Genomic DNA, 21,598 nt, shown 5'->3' with positions numbered 1-21,598 from the left:
TGTCCGACTCTTCGTGACCCCATGGACCATAGCACGCCAGGCCTTCCTGTCCTGCGCTCTCTCCCGGAGCGTGCTCAAGTTCATATTCATTGCATCCGTGATGCTATCTAGCCATCTCATCCTCTGCCGTCCCCTTCTCCTTTGGCCTTCAGTCTTTCCCAGCATCAGGGTCTTTTCCAGGGAGTTTTCTCTTCGCATTAGGTGGCCAAAATATTGGAGCTTCAGCTTCATTATCTGTCCTTCCAATGAGCACTCAGGGTTGATTTCCTTTAGGATTGACTGATTTGACCTCCTTGCAGTCCAGGGGACTTGTAAGAGTCTTCTCCAGCACCACAGTTCGAAAGCATCAATTCTTCGGCGCTCAGCCTTCCTTATAGTCCAGCTCTCACAGCCATACATTACTACTGGGAAAACCATAGCTTTGATTAGACGGACCTTTATCGGCAAGGTGATGTCTCTGCTTCTTACTATGCTGTCTAGGTTTGCCATAGCTTTCCTCCCAAGGAGCAAGTGTCTTTTAATTTCATGGCTACAGTCACCGTCTGCGGTGATCTTGGAGCCCAAGAAAGTAAAATCTGTCACTGCTTCCATTTCTTCCCCTTCTATATGCCAGGAAGTGATGGGGCCAGATGCCATGATCTTAGTTTTTTTAATGTTGAGTTTCAAACCAGCTTTTGCACTCTCCTCTTTCACCCTCAACAAGAGGCTCTTTAGATCCTCTTCGCTTTCTGCCATTAGGGTGGTATCGTCTGCATATCGGAGGTTGTTGATAATTCTCCCAGCAATCTTAATTCCGACCTCTGATTCATCCAACCCGGCATTTCTCATGATGTACTCTGCATATAAGTTAAATAAGCAGGGTGACAATATGCAGCCTTGTCGTACTCCTTTCCCAATTTTGAACCACTCGGTTGTTCCATGTCCGGTTCTTACTGTTGCTTCTTGACCCTCGTACAGGTTTCTCAGGAGACAGGTAAGGTGGTCTGGTACTCCCATCACTTTAAGAATTTGCCACAGTTTGTTGTGATCCACACATTATATTTTATACTAGATATATAAATGAGTGTGCACAATACACCCTCAAACAATATATTTGAATACAGCATATCATATCCATTTTAGGGAATGAGAATTTAAAGAAATATTAAAAAGAGAAAAAAAATACAAGAAAGCAAATGAATATATGTATAATCAGTTATCTTCTGGCCTATTTATTTTATTTATTTATTATTAAATTTATTAATCGCCCATCTGGCTGGTCACCCAGCCACTCTGGGTGATGTACAACATACAATAAAACAGTTTAAAACAATAAAATTCTACCATAAAAACATTTTCTAAAATACTCTAACCCACCCCAAATGCCTGCCTGAACAACCATGTTTTTAATGCACGACGGAAGCTCATTAAAGAGGGGGCATGACGGAGTTTCCTAGGGAGGGAGTTCCACAAAGTGGGGGCCACCACAGAAAAAGCCCTGTCCCTCGTCCCCACCAGTCTAGCTGTCCTGGCTGACGGGACAGAGAGAAGGCCATCCGAGGCTGATCTTGTTAAGCGGCCTGTCTGGTGCTGCTGGAGGCGCTCCTTAAGATAGGCTGAGCCGGAACCATATAGGGTTTTAAAGGTCAAAACCAACACCTTGAATTTGGCCCGGAAAACAACTGGTAACCAGTGCAACTCCTTCAGCACTGGAGTGATGTGATCTCGCCGGCGGCTGCCTTTAATCAGGCGAGCCGCCGCGTTCTGTACCAGCTACAGTTTCCGAACCGTCTTCAAGGGTAACCCCACGTAGAGCGCATGACAGTAGTCTAAACGAGAGGAGACCAGGGCATGTACTACCGATGGGAGCAGATGGTCGGGAAGGAAGGGGCGCAGCCGCCATATCAGATGGAGTTGATACAGCGCTGTCCGGCTCACAGCTGACACCTGAGCCTCCATGGACAGCTGGGAGTCCAAAGTGACCCCCAGGCTGTGGACCTGGTCTTTCAAGGGTAGCCGTACCCCATTCAACACCAGGTCAACATCTCCTAGCCTCCTCCTGTCTCCCACCAAAAGTACCTTGGTCTTGTCAGGGTTCAGCTTCAGCTTATTCCTCCCCATCCAGCCACTCACCGTCTCCAGACATTTGGACAGGGATTCTACGGCCAACCTTGGTGAAGATTTGAATGAGAGGTAGAGCTGCGTATCATCCGCATATTGATGACACTGCACCCCAAACCTCCTGATGATAGCCCCCAGCGGCTTCACATAGATGTTAAATAGCATCGAGGAGAGGATGGAACCCTGTGGCACCCCACAAGTAAGTGGCCACGGGTCCGAAACCTCCTCTCCCAGTGCTACCCTCTGGTACCTGCCGGAGAGGAAGGACCGGAACCACCGCAATATGGTGTCTCCAATGCCCAACCCCTCCAGGCGGTCCAGGAGGATACCGTGGTCAACGGTATCAAAAGCTGCTGAGAGGTCGAGGAGAACAAGGAAGGAGCATTCACCCCTATCCAGAGCCCTCCTCATATCAAGGCGACCAAGGCCGTTTCTGTCCCATGCCCAAGCCTGAAGCCCGACTGAAATGGGTCTAGATAATCAGTTTCTTCCAAGTGTGCCTTCAACTGCACCGCCACCACCCGCTCAATCACCTTGCCCAAAAATGGCAGATTTGAGACTGGGCGAAAGTTGTTCAGAACTTGAGGATCCAAGGAGGGCTTCTTTAAGAGCGGTCTTATCACTGCCTACTTGAGGGCTAATGGAATCACTCCCTCCTCAAGGGAGGCGTTCACCACCGCCCTGATCCCCTCACCCAGTCTCTCTCTGCAGCCCATAATGAGCCAAGATGGGCAAGGATCAAGTAAGCAGGTGGTCGGCCTGATGAACTGTATCCACAGTGTGCAGAGTAACACACCTAATCTGATCAATTTTATCTGCAAAGTGCCTTGCCAAGGCCTCACAGGAGGCCTTAGAATACTCCAGTGGTTCCAGAGCCATGGGACCAACCAGGCTCCGGACCACTGGGAACAGCCTCCTGGGACAGCACTCTGCAGACGCGATAGAGGCAGCATAATATTCCTTTTTTGCTGCCTTCACCACCACGTGATAGGCTGAAGATACAGCTCTAGCCCGTGTCTGATCGTCCTTGGAGCAAGACTTCCGCCACCGGCGCTCTAGCCGTCTCACCTCCTGTTTCAGAGCTCGTAACCATGGATTGAACCATGGTGCAGTCCGAGCCCTGTTCAGGGGGAGAGGGCGTTTCGGAGCCACCTGATCTAATGCCCCAGTGATTGCGGCATTCCAGCCACCCACCAGGGTCTCGACCGAGTGGCCATTGGCATGCCCCAGAGAATCCCCAAGCACGTTCAGGAATCCATTTGGATCCATAAGACACCTGGGGCGGACCATTTTAATGGGTCCTCCACCCCTGCGGAGGGGTTGTGGAACCGAGAAGTCCAACGTCACCAGATAGTGATCTGACCATGACAAGGGGGTGGTGGATATACCCCCGACTTCCAGATCACTCCCCACTTCTCCAGAAACAAACACAAGGTCTAGTGCATGACCTGCTACATGGGTGGGCCCAGTTAGAATATGGTGCAGCTCCCAGGAGGCCATGGTCTCCATGAAGTCCCGCGGTGCTCCTGTGAGGATGGCCTCCGAATGTACGTTGAAGTCCCCCAACACCAATAAGTTAGGGGACTGTACACGCACATCAGAGACCACCTCAAGCACCTCGGCCAGGGAGTCAGTCGTGCAGCGGGGTGGACGGTACACGAGCAGAATCCCCAGACTGCCCTTCGGGCCCAACCTCCAGTACATGCACTCAGCAACCTTGGTCTCCTGGAGAAGGGGTCTGGTGAAGACCAAGGACTCCTGGTAGATAACAGCCACTCCCCCTCCCCGATCCCCAGCCCTCGGCTGCTGTGCATACAAAAATCCAGCTGGACACATGGCTGCAAGGGTTGGAGCAGCAGCCTCAGCCAGCCAGGTCTCCATAATACATGCCAGGTCTGCACCCTCATCCAGGATCATGTCATGGATGAGGGAGGTTTTCTGGGTAACAGACCTGGCATTGCAGAGCAGCAAACGAAGGCCAGAAGATGGGGTCACGCCTCCCCCAGCCATCCTTTGGCTCTGGACAGGCCCGGAGCAGGGGACAGATACTACACATCTCTCCCTTGTTCCCCTTACCTGGCATGGCCTGCCCCTAGCGCTCCGCCAGTGCCTGCCGCCCAGCCTCGGTATGTTCTGGCCCCCAACACTCCCCCCACTACCTCCATCAGGTGGACACATGCCCCCTCGCTCCCGCCTATCAGGCAGGCTACCTACCCCTAAAAACACAACAAAATCCCCCAGAAAAAAAACAAAACAAACAAACAAACAAAAAATTACAAATCCCCTTAAAAATAATGCCAGGCAGGAGTACACAGGGAAGGCCTGGTGGCGGTGGTGGTGGCGGCGGCGGCGGCGGCGGCAGCAGCAGCAGCAGCAGCAGCAGCAGCAGGCCCAGCAGCAGCAGGCACGCCTCTTCCCCGGTGGTGGTGGTGGCTTCTCCTGCAGGCCCTGGCTCTCCCAGGCCACCTCAGCCAGCCAGCTTATGTAGCCCCTCCAGGGAGGGGCAGGTGGAGCAGCACAGCTGGCTCGGTACCTGGGGGCCTGGTCCTGCAGGGACTGGCGGTCTGCCAGGCAGAAGTCTACAGGGAAGGCCTGGTGGTGGTGGTGGTGGTGGTGGTGGTGGCGGCGGCGGCGGCGGCGGTGGCAGCAGCAGCAGCAGGCCCAGCAGCAGCAGGCACGTCTCTTCCCCGGTGGTGGTGGCTTCTCCTGCAGGCCCTGGCTCTCCAGGCCTAGCCTGGACCATGTAGACTAAACATGGACAGTTAACAAAACTTGTTTAAAGATTCCAGTTCATGGGGCTGGAACAGAAATCTCACGCATTTTTATGTTCAGCCATGCCTCCACCATTTCATGATTTAGAAACTTCTTCACCTGACCTTCAGAAACAATGCAAAATGTAGCAGGATATTTTAAGTGATATTGTAAGTTCATTTGTTTTGCCATATTTTTTGCCTTGATGAACTGCCTTCTTTTATCAGCCACCTCTTTGATGTAATCTGGAAATAACATAACTTTATCTTGTTTCCGAAGGCAAAAGGAAGAGGGGCCGACCAAGGGCAAGATGGATGGATGATATTCTGGAGGTGACGGACTCGACCTTGGGGAAGCTGGGGGTGGCGACAGCTGACAGGAAGCTCTGGCGTGGGCTGGTCCATGAAGTCATGAAGAGTTGGAAGTGACTGACAGAATAAACAACATCTTGTTTCCAAAAAAGATTTCTACCCTCTCTTGCCAAATGCAGGATATAATTCTTTGTGGAGATTCTTGCAAATTGGACTATAATCGTATAGTCAGTCCCTTTAGCATTTGGCACACGAAATGCCTGCTCAGTATCAAGTAAGTAATCAGATGGCACAGGGAGTATCTCATGCAAAAGCTTGTCTACATAGGTAGGCAAATTTACATCACTAGGCAAATTTTTAATACCAATAATGCGTACATTGGATCCGCGCATGAAGGCCTCCAGTTGGGAAATTCTGGCAGATAAATTTTTGAAAAAAGCTTGTGTCACAGTTTCATTCATTGTCAGCCTATCTTGTAGCTCGTTAATCTTCGCCTCCAATTTTTTCCAAGAAGTATAAATTAAATCCATAGCCCCTTGCAGGGCGGTGATGGAATTCTGAATGGAATCCAGCCTCTTGGCTTGCTCCGCAAATTGCAAAGATAAAGTTTTTATTAGAGTAAATAATTCCCCTATATCTTCTGTTCTCGGAGCTTTTGCCAAGGGAGGTACGGCGGGAGTGGGCGGTGATGCAGTTCCTTTCTTTCTCCTCGCTGTAGCTATGTTTCTCTTCAGACAAATCTTGCAGGTCCTCAAATATTCTCAAATATTGTTGATATTTCTTAAACCATCCCTCGGACGTTGTTGATATTTCTTAATCCATATATTACAATGGAACACGTCAGCCCTGTTTTCTCCTATTAAATAGGAGTTTCAAAACAGCTTTTTGCTATGGTTAAGCTTTGGGAGGGTAGTCTTGGAATCCAGCCCCCCCCCCCCTCGCTGCCTTGCGGAGAGTACTTTTCTCCAAGATCTTATCCAGATGCTGCCTTGCCCTCCCCTTTTAATTCCAGGGAGGAGATGAAAAGGTTTTTCAACCTTTTAAAAAGCTGTTTGAGATAGCATCCCGCAGAGGCTCCGCGGGATGCTGTGAGGGCGACATTGGTTCCATCCGGAAGTCCCAGCCACTTCTCTGGTCTTCTGAAGCTGAATCTGCTTCCACTGCTCTAAAACAAGCACTATTTTAAAAGAACTTGGGCTTCCTAATTATTCTGTTCACTCTCTTCGGTTATATATATAAAAATTATTGTGCTCTTAGGGTGCTCACCTAAAACCATAGAGATAAGAACTGACCAGTAACATATTACAGTACTTCCCTTGATTCTGCAGCTGCTGCCGTCCTTGTTCAAGCCTCTGAAAATAAAGAACATCTTACTAACTTGCATTTAAGTGATGAGACTGTGTTGGACTATTGCCAAGCATTAATGAAGTGTGTGAAGGCTTTCCATTCACAGGTTAAAAAGCACTTCCAGACGTTCCTACGATACAGTGTCACAACTTGAAGCCTAGAGATTTAAGTCTCCATTAAAGTCCATCAGAAGAAGTCTTCCCTTGAGCCTCACTGGAAAAGACCCCATCAGGTGCTGTTGACCACCCACACTGCTGTGAAGCTGCTAAGACAGCCTATCTGGATCCCTGGATCCCACTGCAAGAACGTGTTGCCCCCTGGAGATGATGTGCCCCAGAACCAGACAATGCTGGATGTGCCCTAACATCATCAGCCCTTTGGGTCATTTTGGACCCGAAACAGAAGAACATCTCTGGTTGCCATTGTAGTACTGGCTTGTTGCCTTTTTTCCTGCTATTGTGTGAGATCATCTTAGACTTCTGGCACTTTGGCCTCCTCTGGATTACAAAATAGCCACCTCTAAGAGGTAACAAGCGGGGTACCGCAGGGCTCAGTCCTGGGCCCAGTGCTCCTCAACATTTTTATTAATGACTTGGAGGAGGAGGTGCAGGGAATGCTGATCATATTTGCAGATGACACAAAATTGGGCAGGATAGCTAATACTTTGAAAGACAGAAACAAAATTCAAAGTGATCTTGATAGACTGGAGCGCTGGGCAGAAAACAACAGAATGACATTTAATAGGGATAAATGCCAAGTTCTGCACCTAGAAAAAAGAAACCAAATGCACAGTTACAAGATGGGGGATACGTGCTCAACAACACTACAAGCGAGAAGGATCTTGGAATTGTTGTTGATCACCAACTGAATATGAGCCAACAATGTGATGTGGCTGCAAAAAAGGCAAATGCTCTTTGGGGCTGCATTAATAGAAGCATAGCTTCCAAATCCCAGGAAGTACTAGTTCCCCTCTAGTCAGCACTGGTTAGGCCTCATCTGGAGTACTCTGTCCAGTTCTGGGTGCCACACTTGAAGGATGCAGACAAACTGGAGAGGGTTCAGAGGAGGGCAACGAAAATGATCAGGGGACTGGAAGCAAAGCCCTATGAAGAGAGACTGAAAGAACTGGGCATGTTTAGCCTTGAGAAGAGAAGACTGAGGGGAGATATGATAGCGCTCTTTAAGTACTTGAAAGGTTGTCACAGAGAGGAAGGCCAGCATCTCTTCTTGATCATCCCATGGAATAATGGGCTCAAGTGACAGGAAGCCAGGTTCCGGCTGAACATCAGGAAAAACTTTCTGACTGTTAGAGCAATACGACAATGGAACCAGTGACCTAGGGAGGTAGTGGGCTCTCCCACACTGGAGGCGTTCAAGACGAGGCTGGACAGCCATCTGCCAGGGATGCTCTGACTTGGATTCCTGCATTGAGCAGGGGGTTGGACTCGATGGCCTTGTAGGCCCCTCCCAACCCTACTATTCTATGATTCTATGAAACCAGTAGTGAGCCAAGCACTTGCTGGCAAGGTGACTATAAGCCTAGCAGTGAGCCTAGCAGCTGTTAGTGAAGAAAGAATTGGCTCAGCATCCACCAGAGGCGCATTCTCATGATGTGGCCCACCTGCATCCTGCTCGACATCTTTTGTTGCCTGAAAGCAGAGAACACTTTCCTGAAAGTGGTGAACCAGATTCAAGTGGACTTAAATGTATTCAGCCATGGGCCAGTCCATGCTCATGGAGACATACCAATGATCCCAATTCCGCCAAATGAGACTGAAATGACTAAGCCCTATTAGCTAGATCTACCAGAATCAGCCACCTAGCAAGATGTACAATGTAATAAGCATAATTGTTGTTTGTATTGTTTTGTTGCATGTGACCATTGCTTTGATTAAATGTTGTATCAAATTCCTTACTAAAAGAATACATAAAGCTGAACTGCACCAGATGGTCAGTAGAATGCAAAGAGACATATAAAAAGAAGAGAAGGAGAGACAGAAAGAGATTGAACAATTGATAACAATACAAGTATAGATAGCGAGCCTAATAGGCTCAAAGGGCGGATTGTGAAGGTAGGCCTGACTAGGCCTTGCGAGTAGTTTGGTTCAGGCAAGGCGCCTGATGGGATTGAGAGAATGTGTGTGTGTCTGACCATGAGAAGGTAATTGTAACTTGCACATTATAAGCAGGAAATTCCTATCCACCAAAGTAAGCTCATCCCTAAAGATAAGAAGGCAGCTGTGCTGATAAGACTGTTGCTGAGCTAAATTAGCTCTGGAGCCTGTGTAATGTATTTTCTTTGTTCTCCAACTTTCAGTCTGTATAAATGCATCCTGTTTCTTTGGGGGCGGGGGGGGGGGTAAGACACAGGGTCAATGGTCTCTCCCACAGCCATGATGTGCTTTAATATATTGCTGACTGTTCACCCTAACCTGCCTTGGATATTCCCTTAACAGGTGTTTTAAATCTGTATTTTAAATCTCTGCATTGCTGCTAGGTTTTATTCTGGATGTGCTGTTATATTGTGGTTTTAAGCTTTCATATTTTATATTGTTTTATGCTGCACTTTGTGATTTTAATATTTGTGAACCACCGAGATAGGGATGTACGAAAGGCACTTACCTTTCGTGGATTATGTTGAGGGGGGGGGAGGTGCTCCGTCCCACCCCCCGGAATCCTGGATGGGGGGGGAGGCGCTCCGTTCCTCCCCCCCTCGGAATCCTGGCCGGCCGGCTGTGCTCCGCAGGGATTCTGCGGAGCCGCCGGCTGGCTCCGCCAGCAGCCGGACATCCAGCCGCTGGCTAGCAGGGACGCAAATGGCGGCGGCCATAGCCGCCGCCGTTTGCATCCCTGCAGTCAGCTGTGATAGGCTACGTAAATTTTTACGTAGCCTATCATGGCTGACTTAAAAACAAACAAAAAAATGTACGTACGCAAATGGCGGCGGCCGTGGCTGCCGCCATTTGTGTACGCGCGTTGTTTGTTTGTTTGTTTTTAAGTCGGCCGTGATAGGCTATGTAAAGATTTATGTAGCCTATCACGGGTTTTTTTTAAACTTAGCCGTGATAGGCTATGTAAATCTTTACGTAGCCTATCACTTTTTTTTTTAACTGGAAATGGCGGCGGCGGCAGCTGGTCAGAAGACCGGCCGCTGCTGCCACCGAACCGCCGCCGGAGCCGCCGCCGCCAGGAAGATCCGCCCCAGGTAAGTCTCATCCCGGGGGGGTGCGGGGGGGGTGGCAGACCGTTCTGCCACCGATTTCGGGGGGCCGAATGTGCTGGCATTCGGCCTCCCCAAGATCCGTGGCGGAATTCTCTGACATCCCTACACCCAGAGAGCTTTAGCTATTGAGCAGTATAGAAATACGTAAGTAAGTAAGTAAGTAAGTAAATAAATGCAGGCTCCACCCGACACCTCGCCAGATCAGTACAGTGATAAAGCAGAGGACTAAACTTAGACAGCATCAGAGAAGTGACTTTACACAGCATCGGAGAAGTGATTTAACATAACACTGAAGAAGTGAAGTAATGCAAATTGAGGCTAATTGCTCCCACTGGGGAAAAGGAAGTGCAGGGCGATTCTGAATGCTCAAAAGAGCACTCTAGGACTTTGATGTGTGGGAAAGGCAGGCAAGTTTCTGTAATTATCTAGGTTATTGAGAGCATGGCCAAACCCCTAGGAACACCCCCATCATACTGAATGTAAAGCAGAGGGATGGGCACACAGCGGCTGAACCGCAGGGGAGCCGAATTAAAGAAAAACAACAGAGTAAAATACTCTGCAAAAATGCAGCTTCCCCACAGGTAAACTCCAGGGTGGTTGCAAAGGGGCCACAACATCATGTGACTGTAATAACTTTAAGCCACCGCAGCATCGGAGAAAGCCTCCCATGTAGATGGGCCCTATGACGCTCCTGACTGTTCTTCCATGGGGCTGTTGACCTGTTTGCTCCAGGCAAGCTCTTGTTCCCCAGCATGGTCCATAACACAGTTATGGAACAAGTGAAGGTGTTCCTAACATGGTATTGGTGCCATAAGAGATATCTTGCTGTCTGTTCTTGAGCCACTGTCCAAGGCAAAGGAGCCCTGGAGGACGGACTGGTTGGCAACCTTGCACACAACTCTTTCGTTTTCCCGCCTCCCAGCTGAGCAGAGCAGAGCAGAGCAAGCTGCTCCAGCTGGTCCAGGGACTACAGAAGCAGGCAAGCTCCCAGAGAGCGAGCGAACAGAGCGAGCGAACAGGGGGAGCAAACAGGAGTTGGCCAGGGGAGTTCGGCAGGGGAGGTCAAGGGGGAGGCCCCTAACATTTTTTTTTATTTTTTTTTTACTAACTTTTTTTCATTTATTTGTCTTGTAACACACACTTCCACACCAGTGGGACTCTGCTTTTAACCTCTACTGAGTAGAGGAGCAGGCACAGGCTAGTCTAGAACAATCACAAAGCTAGACACAAAAAGGGAAAAGAGGCTATGGAAGGACAAGACTCTCCAGTGGTGGTGACCTGCAAGGTGTGTGCAATGTTTGTTTTCTTGCCTGAGAACAACATGGCCTACACCTGCAACAAGTGCAAGTTGATCACGCTGCTGGAGGAAAAAGTAAGTGGACTGGAGCGGCGACTGTCAACCCTCCGGGGAATAAGAGAACACGAAGAGTTCTTGGACAGAATGGGGGAACTACAGCAGCAAAGGGCAGACCAGAAGCTTGAAGAGCAACAGCAAGATGAGGCAGTGGGAAATGCTGAGGTGAAGAAAAATGGAGTAGAGGATACTCCTTGGAAAACGGTGACAGTTAGGAGAAGAAGAACTAGACGCCACTCTGCACCAGTGGAAGCGGTGGAGCTGTGGAACCGATTCCAGGTACTTGCAGATGAGACTGGAGGACAGCCTGCAGAGGAAGAATCACAGGGGAACCTGCATGAGAGTGAGCAAGAGGCTAAAGGTCAGTCAAACAGAGGCGATGAAACCCAGGCCTACAAGAAGAAGAAGAGAAGAGTGGTAGTAGTGGGAGACTCCTTGCTGCGTGGGATCGAGACCCAAGTATGTCGCGAAGACCCGTGGACTCACCAGGTATGTTGTCTCCCGGGAGGACAGATTAGAGACGTGACTGAAAGGTTGCCTGCACTCATAAAGCCCACTGACAGGTATCCCTTTCTTCTCATCCATGTGGGAACAAATGATACCGCCAAGCGGAGCTACGAAGAGATCACGTCAGACTTTGAAGCTTTGGGAAGGAAACTCAAGAACTTTGGGGCCCAGATAGTTTTCTCATCCATCCTTCCAGTAGTTAGAAGAGGGATAGAAAGGGAACGAAAAATACTCCGGGTGAATGACTGGCTACGAAGGTGGTGCCGACGAGAGAGATTTGGATTCTGGGACCACGGGCTATACTTCCTGGAAGATGGGCTGTTGGCTAGGGATGGGTTGCACCTCACAAAGGCTGGGAAGAATGTGTTTGGCCACAGCATGAAGAACTTCATCAGGAGGGCTTTAAACTGAATCCTACGGGGAAGGGAGATGTAATGTTGGGGGTAACAATGGACGTAGGCGCATGCACTGCAATGGAGAGAACAGCGCTGATAGCGCCCAATAATAGTCTTCAGACACATGTAGGAAGAAAGCCAGACTATGAAGCACATGGTCTTCAATGTCTATATACTAATGCCCAGAGTATGGGGAACAAACAGAACGAACTTGAACTCTTAATACAGGAGGGAAATTATGACTTGATAGGTATAACTGAGACTTGGTGGGATGACTCTCATGACTGGAATACAGCAGTTGAAGGATATAACTTGTTCAAAAAGAACAGGAGGAACAGAAAGGGAGGCGGGGTTGCACTGTATGTGAAAAATACATATCTCTGCACAGAAATACAGGAGGAGGAGCTTGGTAGCCCCATCGAAAGCATCTGGGTTGAAATAAATGGAGCAAAGAATAAAAGGAACCTGGTGGTCGGAGTCTACTACCGGCCACCCAATCAAGGAGAAGCCAAGGATGAAACTTTTGAAAAGCAAATAGCCAATGTTTTAAGGAAGCATGATGTAGTAGTAATGGGGGACTTCAATTTCCCCGATATTTGTTGGGAGACAAATTCTGCAAAACATGGCCCCTCCAGGAAATTCCTGACTTGTGTGGCGGATAACTTCCTCCTACAGAAAGTAGAGGAAGGAACTAGAGGATCGGCTATCCTTGACTTGATCCTAACCAACAGAGATGACTTAGTGGATAAAGTAGCAGTTACAGGAACTCTGGGGGAAAGCGACCATGTTGTACTTGAGTTCTTGGTTCTAAGGGAAGCAAAAGCCGAGTGTACTCAAACGCGTACCCTGAATTTTAGGAAAGCTGATTTTAATAAACTCAGAACAATGATCAGTAAGGTCCCATGGCAAACAATGCTAGCGAGAAAAGGAGTCCAAGATGGGTGGGAACTTTTAAAAAAGGAAATTCTCAAGGCACAATCACAAACAATTCCAACAAGAAGAAAAGGTGGAAGACAACAGAAGAAGCCAATGTGGCTTCACAAAAAGCTTAGGGATGACCTGAAAACAAAAAAGGACACATATAGGAAGTGGAAAGAAGGCCAAGTAACAAAGGAAGAGTACAGGCAGGTAGCACAGAATTGCAGGGATGGCGTCAGGAAGGCTAAAGCGGAGAACGAGGTGAGGTTAGCGAGGGATGCTAAAAACAACAAAAAGGCTTTCTTCAGCTACGTGCATAGTAAAAGGCAGAGGAAAGAAATGGTTGTTCAGCTATTAAATAAGGATGGCAAAATGATAACAGATGACAAAGAAAAGGCAGAGGTGCTCAATTCCTACTTTGGCTCAGTCTTCTCCCAAAAGAGGGTCTATGACCCCCCTGGCAAAGGCGAAGTACAGGCTGAAGGGGCAGGATTGCAGCTTGAGATCGACAGGCATATGGTCAAGGAACACCTCATTACTTTGAATGAGTTCAAATCTCCAGGGCCAGATGAACTGCATCCTAGAGTCATAAAGGAACTGGCAGAAGAGCTCTCAGAACCGCTGTCTATTCTCTTTGAGAAATCATGGAGGACCGGGGAAGTGCCAGATGACTGGAGGAGGGCTAACGTTGTCCCTATCTTCAAAAAGGGTAAAAAGGAGGAACCTGGGAACTACAGACCAGTCAGTCTGACATCAATCCCTGGGAAAATTCTGGAGCAGATCATAAAGCAATCCATCTGGAAGCACCTTGACAACAATGCAGTGATTACTCGAAGCCAACATGGATTTGTCAAAAACAAGTCCTGCCAGACAAATCTGATCTCATTTTTTGATCAAGTCACCTCCCTTGTAGACCGTGGGAATGCTGTAGACATCATATACCTCGACTTCAGCAAAGCTTTCGACAAAGTGCCCCATGATATCCTGATGAGCAAACTAGCTCGAAGTGGGCTAGATGAAACAACGATCCAGTGGATCCACAGTTGGCTACAGAATCGGACTCAAAGAGTGCTTATCAATGGGACCTTCTCAAGCTGGGGAGAGGTAACGAGTGGGGTACCGCAGGGCTCAGTCCTGGGCCCAGTGCTCTTCAATATTTTTATTAATGACTTGGAGGAGGAGGTGCAGGGAATGCTGATCAAATTTGCAGATGACACAAAATTGGGCGGGATAGCTAATACCTTGGAAGACAGAAACAAAATTCAAAGTGATCTGGATAGACTGGAGTGCTGGGCAGAAAACAACAGAATGGCATTTAATAGGGACAAATGCCAAGTTCTGCACCTAGGAAAAAGAAACCAAATGCACAGTTACAAGATGGGGGATACGTGGCTCAACCACACTACGAGCGAGAAGGATCTTGGAATTGTCGTCGATCACAAGCTGAATATGAGCCAACAATGTGATGTGGCTGCAAAAAAGGCAAATGCTATTTTGGGCTGCATTCATAGAAGCATCGCTTCCAAATCCCGGGAAGTACTAGTTCCCCTCTACTCAGCACTGGTTAGGCCTCATCTGGAGTACTGTGTCCAGTTCTGGGCACCACACTTTAAGAAGGATGCAGACAAGCTGGAGAGGGTTCAAAGGAGGGCAACAAAGATGATCAGGGGACTGGAAACAAAGCCCTATGAAGAGAGACTGAAAGAACTGGGCATGTTTAGCCTTGAGAAGAGAAGACTGAGGGGAGATATGATAGCGCTCTTCAAGTACTTGAAAGGTTGTCACAGAGAAGAAGGCCAGGATCTCTTCTTGATCATCCCAGAGTGCAGGACACGGAATAATGGGCTCAAGTTACAGGAAGCCAGATTCCGACTGAACATCAGGAAAAACTTCCTGAGTGTCAGAGCAATACGGCAATGGAACCAATTACCTGGGGAGGTGGTGGGCTCTCCCACACTGGAGGCCTTCAAGACGAGGCTGGACAGCCATTTGTCAGGGATGCTCTGACTTGGATTCCTGCATTGAGCAGGGGGTTGGACTCGATGGCCTTGTAGGCCCCTTCCAACCCTACTATTCTATGATTCTATGATTCTATGATTCTATGATTTGCAGGATCTCTTCTCTCTCAGATGCTGTTCAATAAAGGCTTTCACTTTGCCATGTGTGTTTTTTCTTTGTTGCTATGTAGTGGTAGACAGGGATTTCTTATCTACAACTTTGTATGATGTGGCTTCAACTGGCCTCAGGATGGAACCATAAAGTGGTGGTGGGGGGAGGGGGGCAGGGATGGGCTCAGGGCCAGTGCCTTCTCCTCTCTCTCTGTTCAAAGTTTATATATTTCTCATTAACATTTATATGCCACCTTATCTGCTAAAAAGCCACCAGGCTCCCTTGACTTAGGGGGGTGGGCAGGCCTTTCAGGGTGTTCAAGTAGGATAGGCAGTGCTGCTGGGGTGTATAAGGCAGTTGGGGGGGCATGATGGCTTCTGCTGAGATAGTCTCTAGCAGGGCTGGCCCATCAGGCAACAGGGAGAGCGGGGGGGGGCAGTGGGTTGAAATAGGGAGGGCTGGTTGGTCCATACAGGGGCTAGGAGTATAGGATTCCTCTGTACAACACATTGACCCCCCCGCCCAAATCTATCAAGAAATAAATTCCAAAGGTGAGATTACAACAAAATTGAGAGTAGGAATGGCAGAGAATTCCACCACGGATCTCGGGGAGACCGAATGCCAGTGCATTCGGCCCCCCGAAATCTGTGGCGGAACGGCCTGCCCCCCCCCACGGATCCCCCTGGGACGAGACTTACCTGGGGCGGATCTTCCAGGCGGCGGCGGCTCTGGCAGCAGCTGCGGCGGCTGGTCTTCCGACCAGCTGCCGCCGCTGCCATTTGCTTTTTTTTTTTTTACACACACGTGATAGGCTACGTAAGTTTTTACGTAGCCTAAAACGACTGGGTTAAAAAAAAAAAAAAAAGCCAATGGCAGCTGTGGCGGCTGGTCTTCCGACCAGCTGCCGCCGCTGCCATTTGCTTTTTTTTTTTTTTACACACACGTGATAGGCTACGTAAGTTTTTACGTAGCCTAAAACGACTGGGTTAAAAAAAAAAAAGGCATACGCAAATGGCGGCGGCTACAGCCGCCACCATTTCCGTTCCTTATTTTGGGCCGTCTTAGTCTACGTAAGTAATTACGTAGACTAAGACGGCGAAAATAAGGGGAACGCAAATAGCGTCCACTACGCTATTTGCGTTCCCCTTATTTTCACCGTCTTAGTCTACGTAATTATTTACGTAGATTAAGATGTCAAAAATAAGGAACGCAAATGGCAGCGGCTGTAGCCGCCGCCATTTGCGTATGCCTTTTTTTCCCCCCCAGAGCCCTCCGCGGCCGGAAATCTGGCTGCGGAAGGCTCTGGCCTGGCCGGCTGCTCTGCGGAGCTGCCGCGGAGCACAGCCGGCCGCGGAGGATTCCAGGGGGGAGGAACGGAGCGCCTCCCCCCCGTCCAGGATTCCGGGGGGAGGAATGGAGCGCCTCCCCCCCGACCATAAACATAATCCGCGAACCGGTAAGTGATTTTCGTACATCCCTAATTGAGAGGCGATTTCACAAGAGATGCCCAAGAAAGCCCTTCAGTCTGGACCCCATCCCTAGCAACTGTTCATGTAGAATAGAAAGCAGGAAAGAGCTAATCTGAAGCTGAATTTATTCTAACCAGCCATGATTTTGCAGGGGAATTTCGGAAGCAGAAAATGGAAGAAAACCACTTCAACATCAGTTGTGAAATTGGCCATAAAAAAGACATTCTCTTGAGAATGCCAATTTACTTGACTCCCAAAGGGTGTTGCTGCTTTTTGTGGTATTTATACCTGGAGGAAGAGAAGAGGCTCTCTGAAAAATGGGCCAATTGGGCCATTCAGCTAGAATTGAAGTATATTTTCAGTTTTTACATTATTTTAATATTTTGTTCATTCTTTTTGTACACCAGTTTGAAGGGTGACCAAAGAAAATATTTTAAATTAAAAAAGATCTCAAGTAACACTTGCCTCTCCAAAATTAACTGCTGTGAATTTTAATGGTAAATATTCTTTGAATATTCCTTGGGTATGCAAATGTTCAGTCAATTTGACATCCGAGAATTTTGTAGCTACAGTCAACACTCAACAGTATCTGACTAGGCTGTAGCAGCAATCAGTACAGGGCAGGATCAGTCAGCACCTAACAATATTTGAGTGCTGCTATAGATTTGCAATAGTCCTTTTACTTTCATTATTTCATTTAACCAAAACAGATTTTGAATTATTATGCTAATAATAATTTCTAAACTTTGTAAGCAAATTTTCAGATTAAAATCCAAAATAGAGAAATTTGAAACGTGTAAGAAGGGATGAAGGAGAAAGCTGAAATGGCTTGATGAACAGGGCCCTGGGGAAACTTGGCCAAGATTATGGAGCAGTAGAGGGCACAGAGTCAGGCCTGGTTGAGAAAGGGGGTGGAGGAAAGAGAGGACAGGGGATATAAGTACATAGTGTTGCCATGTGTGTTCCTCCCTGTTCAAGATTCCATTCCCCCTCCCCTCCTGGTTTCCTTCCCCCCTCCAACAGCTGGACAGAATTCTGTGGCTATTGATCATGATCAGCCCCCCTCCCCCCAGGCTTTTTCTCTAAAGGTTTTTTGTTCTTGTGCAAATCTCAGGGTTCTCACAAGTCTGCTTGTACCTCCCTCTTGAGCATGGGTGGTACTGTTTTGGCTCCATAAGGACCAGCACTCAAATAATTCAGATTGCAATTAGTGTATATAATAATGTTAATGAAATAACTCATGTGCCCCACCCCCCATCCTCATGGTGAGCATCAATGTACTCTAGCCCCTCATAAGGAGAAGCGAGTCGGAAAGGATTTCACAAAGACAGGTTTTATCCAGATTTAGTCATGCTTACAGTAGACTCATTAGAACATTTTTTTGTGAACCGCCCAGAGAGCTTCGGCTATTGGGCGGTATAGAAATGAAAGAAATAAAGAACATCAGAAGAGCCCTGCTGGATCAGGGTGACCAACCCGCTGTCAACCAAGAACCCACAAGCAGGACACAAGTGCAACAGCACCCTCCCACCCATGTTCCCCAGCAACTGATGCACATAGGCATACCGCCTCTGATACTGAAACCAATAGGATTTAAGTGAGTCATGACTAACTTAAGTCCCATTGATTTCAATGTGTCCAGACTAAATATGACTAAATATAGATCCAGCCTACTGCCTAGAAGCTTGAGGTGGGTGCGGAGAGGCAGCATAAAGATTTAAGGAGAAGGCTGACCAGTGGGTAATTATACACAGATACATTCCAAATCAACTGGGAAAGGGAGATAAAACAAAAGGGGAGCAGTGACAAGAAATGGCCAGACCATGAACAAAGGCTTTAGAAATAGAGACAGAGTAGAATTACTACCTTTTTTCTTGGCAGGGCTCCTCTGCTTTCTACTATGCTGACAAGCAGAAAGTTAACAGGTGAAGATTTTCCCTGTATGAACTTGCTATAATAGGAACCTGTTGAATGTCTGCTTGCCGTGCTCGTGTTAGAGGCACAGGAGCTCTGGCAGGACAAAAAGGCAGAAAAAAGCAAATAGCAAGATTTGGCCATCAGATGTCACCAAGCTCATGCTGGAGACCAGATCCTTCATGGATTCCCTCTGCAAGATTATGGCATGCATGTATAATCTTCCAGTGGGGAAACAGTTCCTATGAATTTGGATTTTAAAACTTTCACTGAAGCAGGATATTAGGCTTGGATTCATACACACTTCATCTGTAAACTGCCCAGATAGCTTCAGTTATGGGGCGGCATAGAAATGTAATAAAATAAATAAATCAGTACATCATGCCATCCATCCATCCATCCATCCATCCATCCATCCATCCACCCACCCACCATCATCATTTTGCTGATGAACAATCATTCATCATTTTGCTTTGATGAACACCATCAAAGGGGTTCCTTTGCCTGATGAAGAAGCCCATATGGTCTAGAAGTTTGCAACAGATGTTAAAGGAGTTGGATAAGTAAAAGCAAAGTTCTGTACATTTACCCACATTTGGGTGTGGGAAAACAGACAGAACTTCATTTACCCACATTTGGGTATCTGTAATATTTGCATATTGAGCAAGAACCCAGAGCCTGTCATGCTCAAGACTCTGAAAAATTCCTCTTTGTTTCCCTAATTTAATTTTTTATTCTTGGCTATTCTCCCAAAAGCATCATAACATTCAGGGTTGTGTGTCCCCCCCGCCCCATTATTTTTTTAAGGTTATTGTCTCTGATATTCACAATAGTGCAGGAGCACCATAATGAGAGAGAGAGAGAGAGAGAGAGAGAGAGAGACAACAATTTACAAGTAAGATTTGTAGAGAATTGAACTCTATTTGTACAACATTGCAATGTGAAATGCAATACTGTTCTGCCTTTTTCTTCTTGTTATTTGATGATGCTATTTGGCATGCATTTTGAGTATAATAGTGGAATATAGATACATTATATTTAGCCAACGCTCACAAAACAGAAATGCAAGGAGCCAGTACTGTGGTGGTTAGCGCACTAACCTTACAGCTCAACCCTATGCATGTCTGCTTGGAAGTAAGCTGCATTGAGTTTAACAGGGCCTACTCCTAGTTTAGTTGGGCACAGCCTTACAGTGCAATGCTAAGTATGTCTACTCAGAAGTAAGTCCCCTGGAATTCAATGAGACTTACTACCATGGAAGTATGTATAGGATTATAGCCTTCATCGACAAAACTTACATATGATCACGTCAAACTCTTTGGCGACAAAGTGAGAGAAAAATGTAATGAAAATTGTTCAGTCTTTTGATCTGGGTAGCCAGATGCAAAAGAGGACAGGGATCATTTGCAGGATCTCTTCTCTCGCAGATGCTGTTCAATAAAGGCTTTCACTTTTAGTATTTGTGTAGATGAGGGGATTTCAGCAGGGGCCGCTTGCATGACAGCCCACTGACCCACCTTCTGGAATTCCTTCTTCTTTATACACAACTACCATAGGTGCAGGAGCCGTGTTCCGTTTTGCCTCCGGCCACCCTGGCTGGGCTGAACAGGACTCAGCTCCACAATCTCCTTCCGTCCCTTACTTCAGCCCTAGAGAGAGCACCAGACCAGGTGCCTGCTGCTTCCCCTTCCCCAAGCAGCCTTGCCATAGGGCTGCTTCTTTTAGAAAGGAAGCCCTGACCTGACACGTCATCCCCGTATTCAAAGCAGGAGGGCAGGAAGTGCTGCACTCTTTGCTAATATACCTCACACAGCCCCTCCCTTTCCTGTTGCTGAGGTGTCATTCGGAACAGCTCGGGGGTGGGGAAGAGGAGCCCAACGCTGAGGCAGAAAGCCCCAGGTGCCATCCTAGGCATTCCAGCACAAGGAGGGAGGGCTGGGAAAGCCCTGCCCAAGACCCCAGCTAGCCTCCCCACCAACCAGAGGAGTCGACACTGGGCACTGTCTACATAGGGCAGATTCAAAGGCTCAGCCCTGTTTTCTAGGGCTTAATTTCTAGAATGAAAAGTGCCAGAGCTGAGCACACCTGCAGGAGGGCTCTCTCTCTCCCCCGCCCCGAAGGACTTCCCTTTTGACTCTCTTCTTGTGTTGCCCCCCCTCCAGCGTGTGGCTTGCCTCACTGAGTAACTGGCTCCATTTGCAGTTAAAGAACAGGAGCTTCCAGCTGGGGTTGAGACCCAGCACCTCTCTTTTTAGAAGTTAACCCCAAGCCCTGAGGTAAATTTGTAAACAAATTACAATCCCACTATGCATATAAACTTCAATTATTCAGTTGAAGGAACAGACAAGATGGAAGAAACCATACCTGTGTCTACAAGGAAGAGCCCCAGTGTGCCCCAGAACACCCTGCAGAGCTGGAGCAGAGAAAACGCCATTGCCAGTCAAAAGCAAACACTTGAGCGATGCACCTAAGCTGAGGCCCTTGTGAAAAAACAACCAGCCCACAATGCTGCCTTCTTTCTTTTGAAAAACTGAAAGTGCTCAGGCCTCTTGCTGTCAGCGTCTGTTTCCTGTCCATGTAAATGCAGTTGGGGGGCAGCCCCTTGGGTTTTGAACCAGGTGCAGTCTGTCATGTGAGCATGGCTGCCACAGCTGAGCAGTCTGACCAGAGGCACAAAATGGGGAAATGGTGATTTGAAGAGGCAGCCACCATTTCCCCTGGCAAGGCGGCTGTGTCTTTCATTGCTGCTTTACACTTTCTTAGTTAGAGCAGCCTTCCCCAACCTGGTGCCCTCCAGAAGTTTTGGACTACAACTCCCAGAATTCCTAACCATTGATCATGCTGGCTGGGGCTGATGGGGGTTGAAGTCCAAAACACCTGGAGGGGAGAGGTTGGGGAAGTCTGCATTAGAGGGCTGAACTAGTTCTGGGGAGGCCCAGGTTCAGATTTGCACTCAGCCATACAGCACATGGTGAATGGGATATGTCAACTTGTGTTCGGTGCCTGGGGCTGCACATGCCGGCCCTCCCCCATATGTCCCAGGGTGCATCGGGCCTACCCCCTCTGTCCGAGATCTGCAAGAGGGCTGCATTCACTTGGATGGGAGGAGAGCTCTCTGCGTGATTGGGGACCTGTGCAAGAACATGAGTTGACATATCCTGTTTAGGCTTAACGCTTGAACAGGGCATATCTCTCAGACC

The 21,598-nt window shown here is 48.0% G+C and overlaps 1 protein-coding gene across 4 annotated transcripts in view; it reads right to left on the bottom strand.

Moving 5' to 3' along the window:
* CD79B (CD79b molecule) overlaps nt 1–20,983 on the bottom strand; it is a 37,876-nt gene extending 16,893 nt beyond the window's left edge. For 2 of the 4 annotated variants that reach the window (XM_084857244.1, XM_084857243.1), the window contains exon 1: nt 20,763–20,983. In XM_084857244.1, coding sequence (XP_084713370.1) covers nt 20,763–20,832 — 70 coding nt within the window. In that variant the 5' untranslated portion in view covers nt 20,833–20,983. Of the gene's footprint in view, nt 1–19,915; nt 20,128–20,762 lie in introns of those variants that run through there. The other 2 variants (XM_084857246.1, XM_084857247.1) reach the window with 2 other exon arrangements.
* Between the last annotated feature and the right edge of the window lie 615 nt (nt 20,984–21,598).

Source organism: Heloderma suspectum, chromosome 5, assembly GCF_057233095.1.
Source record: "Heloderma suspectum isolate Gila_16-S chromosome 5, 16-S_ref, whole genome shotgun sequence".
NCBI lineage: Eukaryota > Metazoa > Chordata > Lepidosauria > Squamata > Helodermatidae > Heloderma > Heloderma suspectum.
Note: the sequence above shows the minus strand (reverse complement) of the source record. Positions and strands in the feature narration are given on the sequence as shown.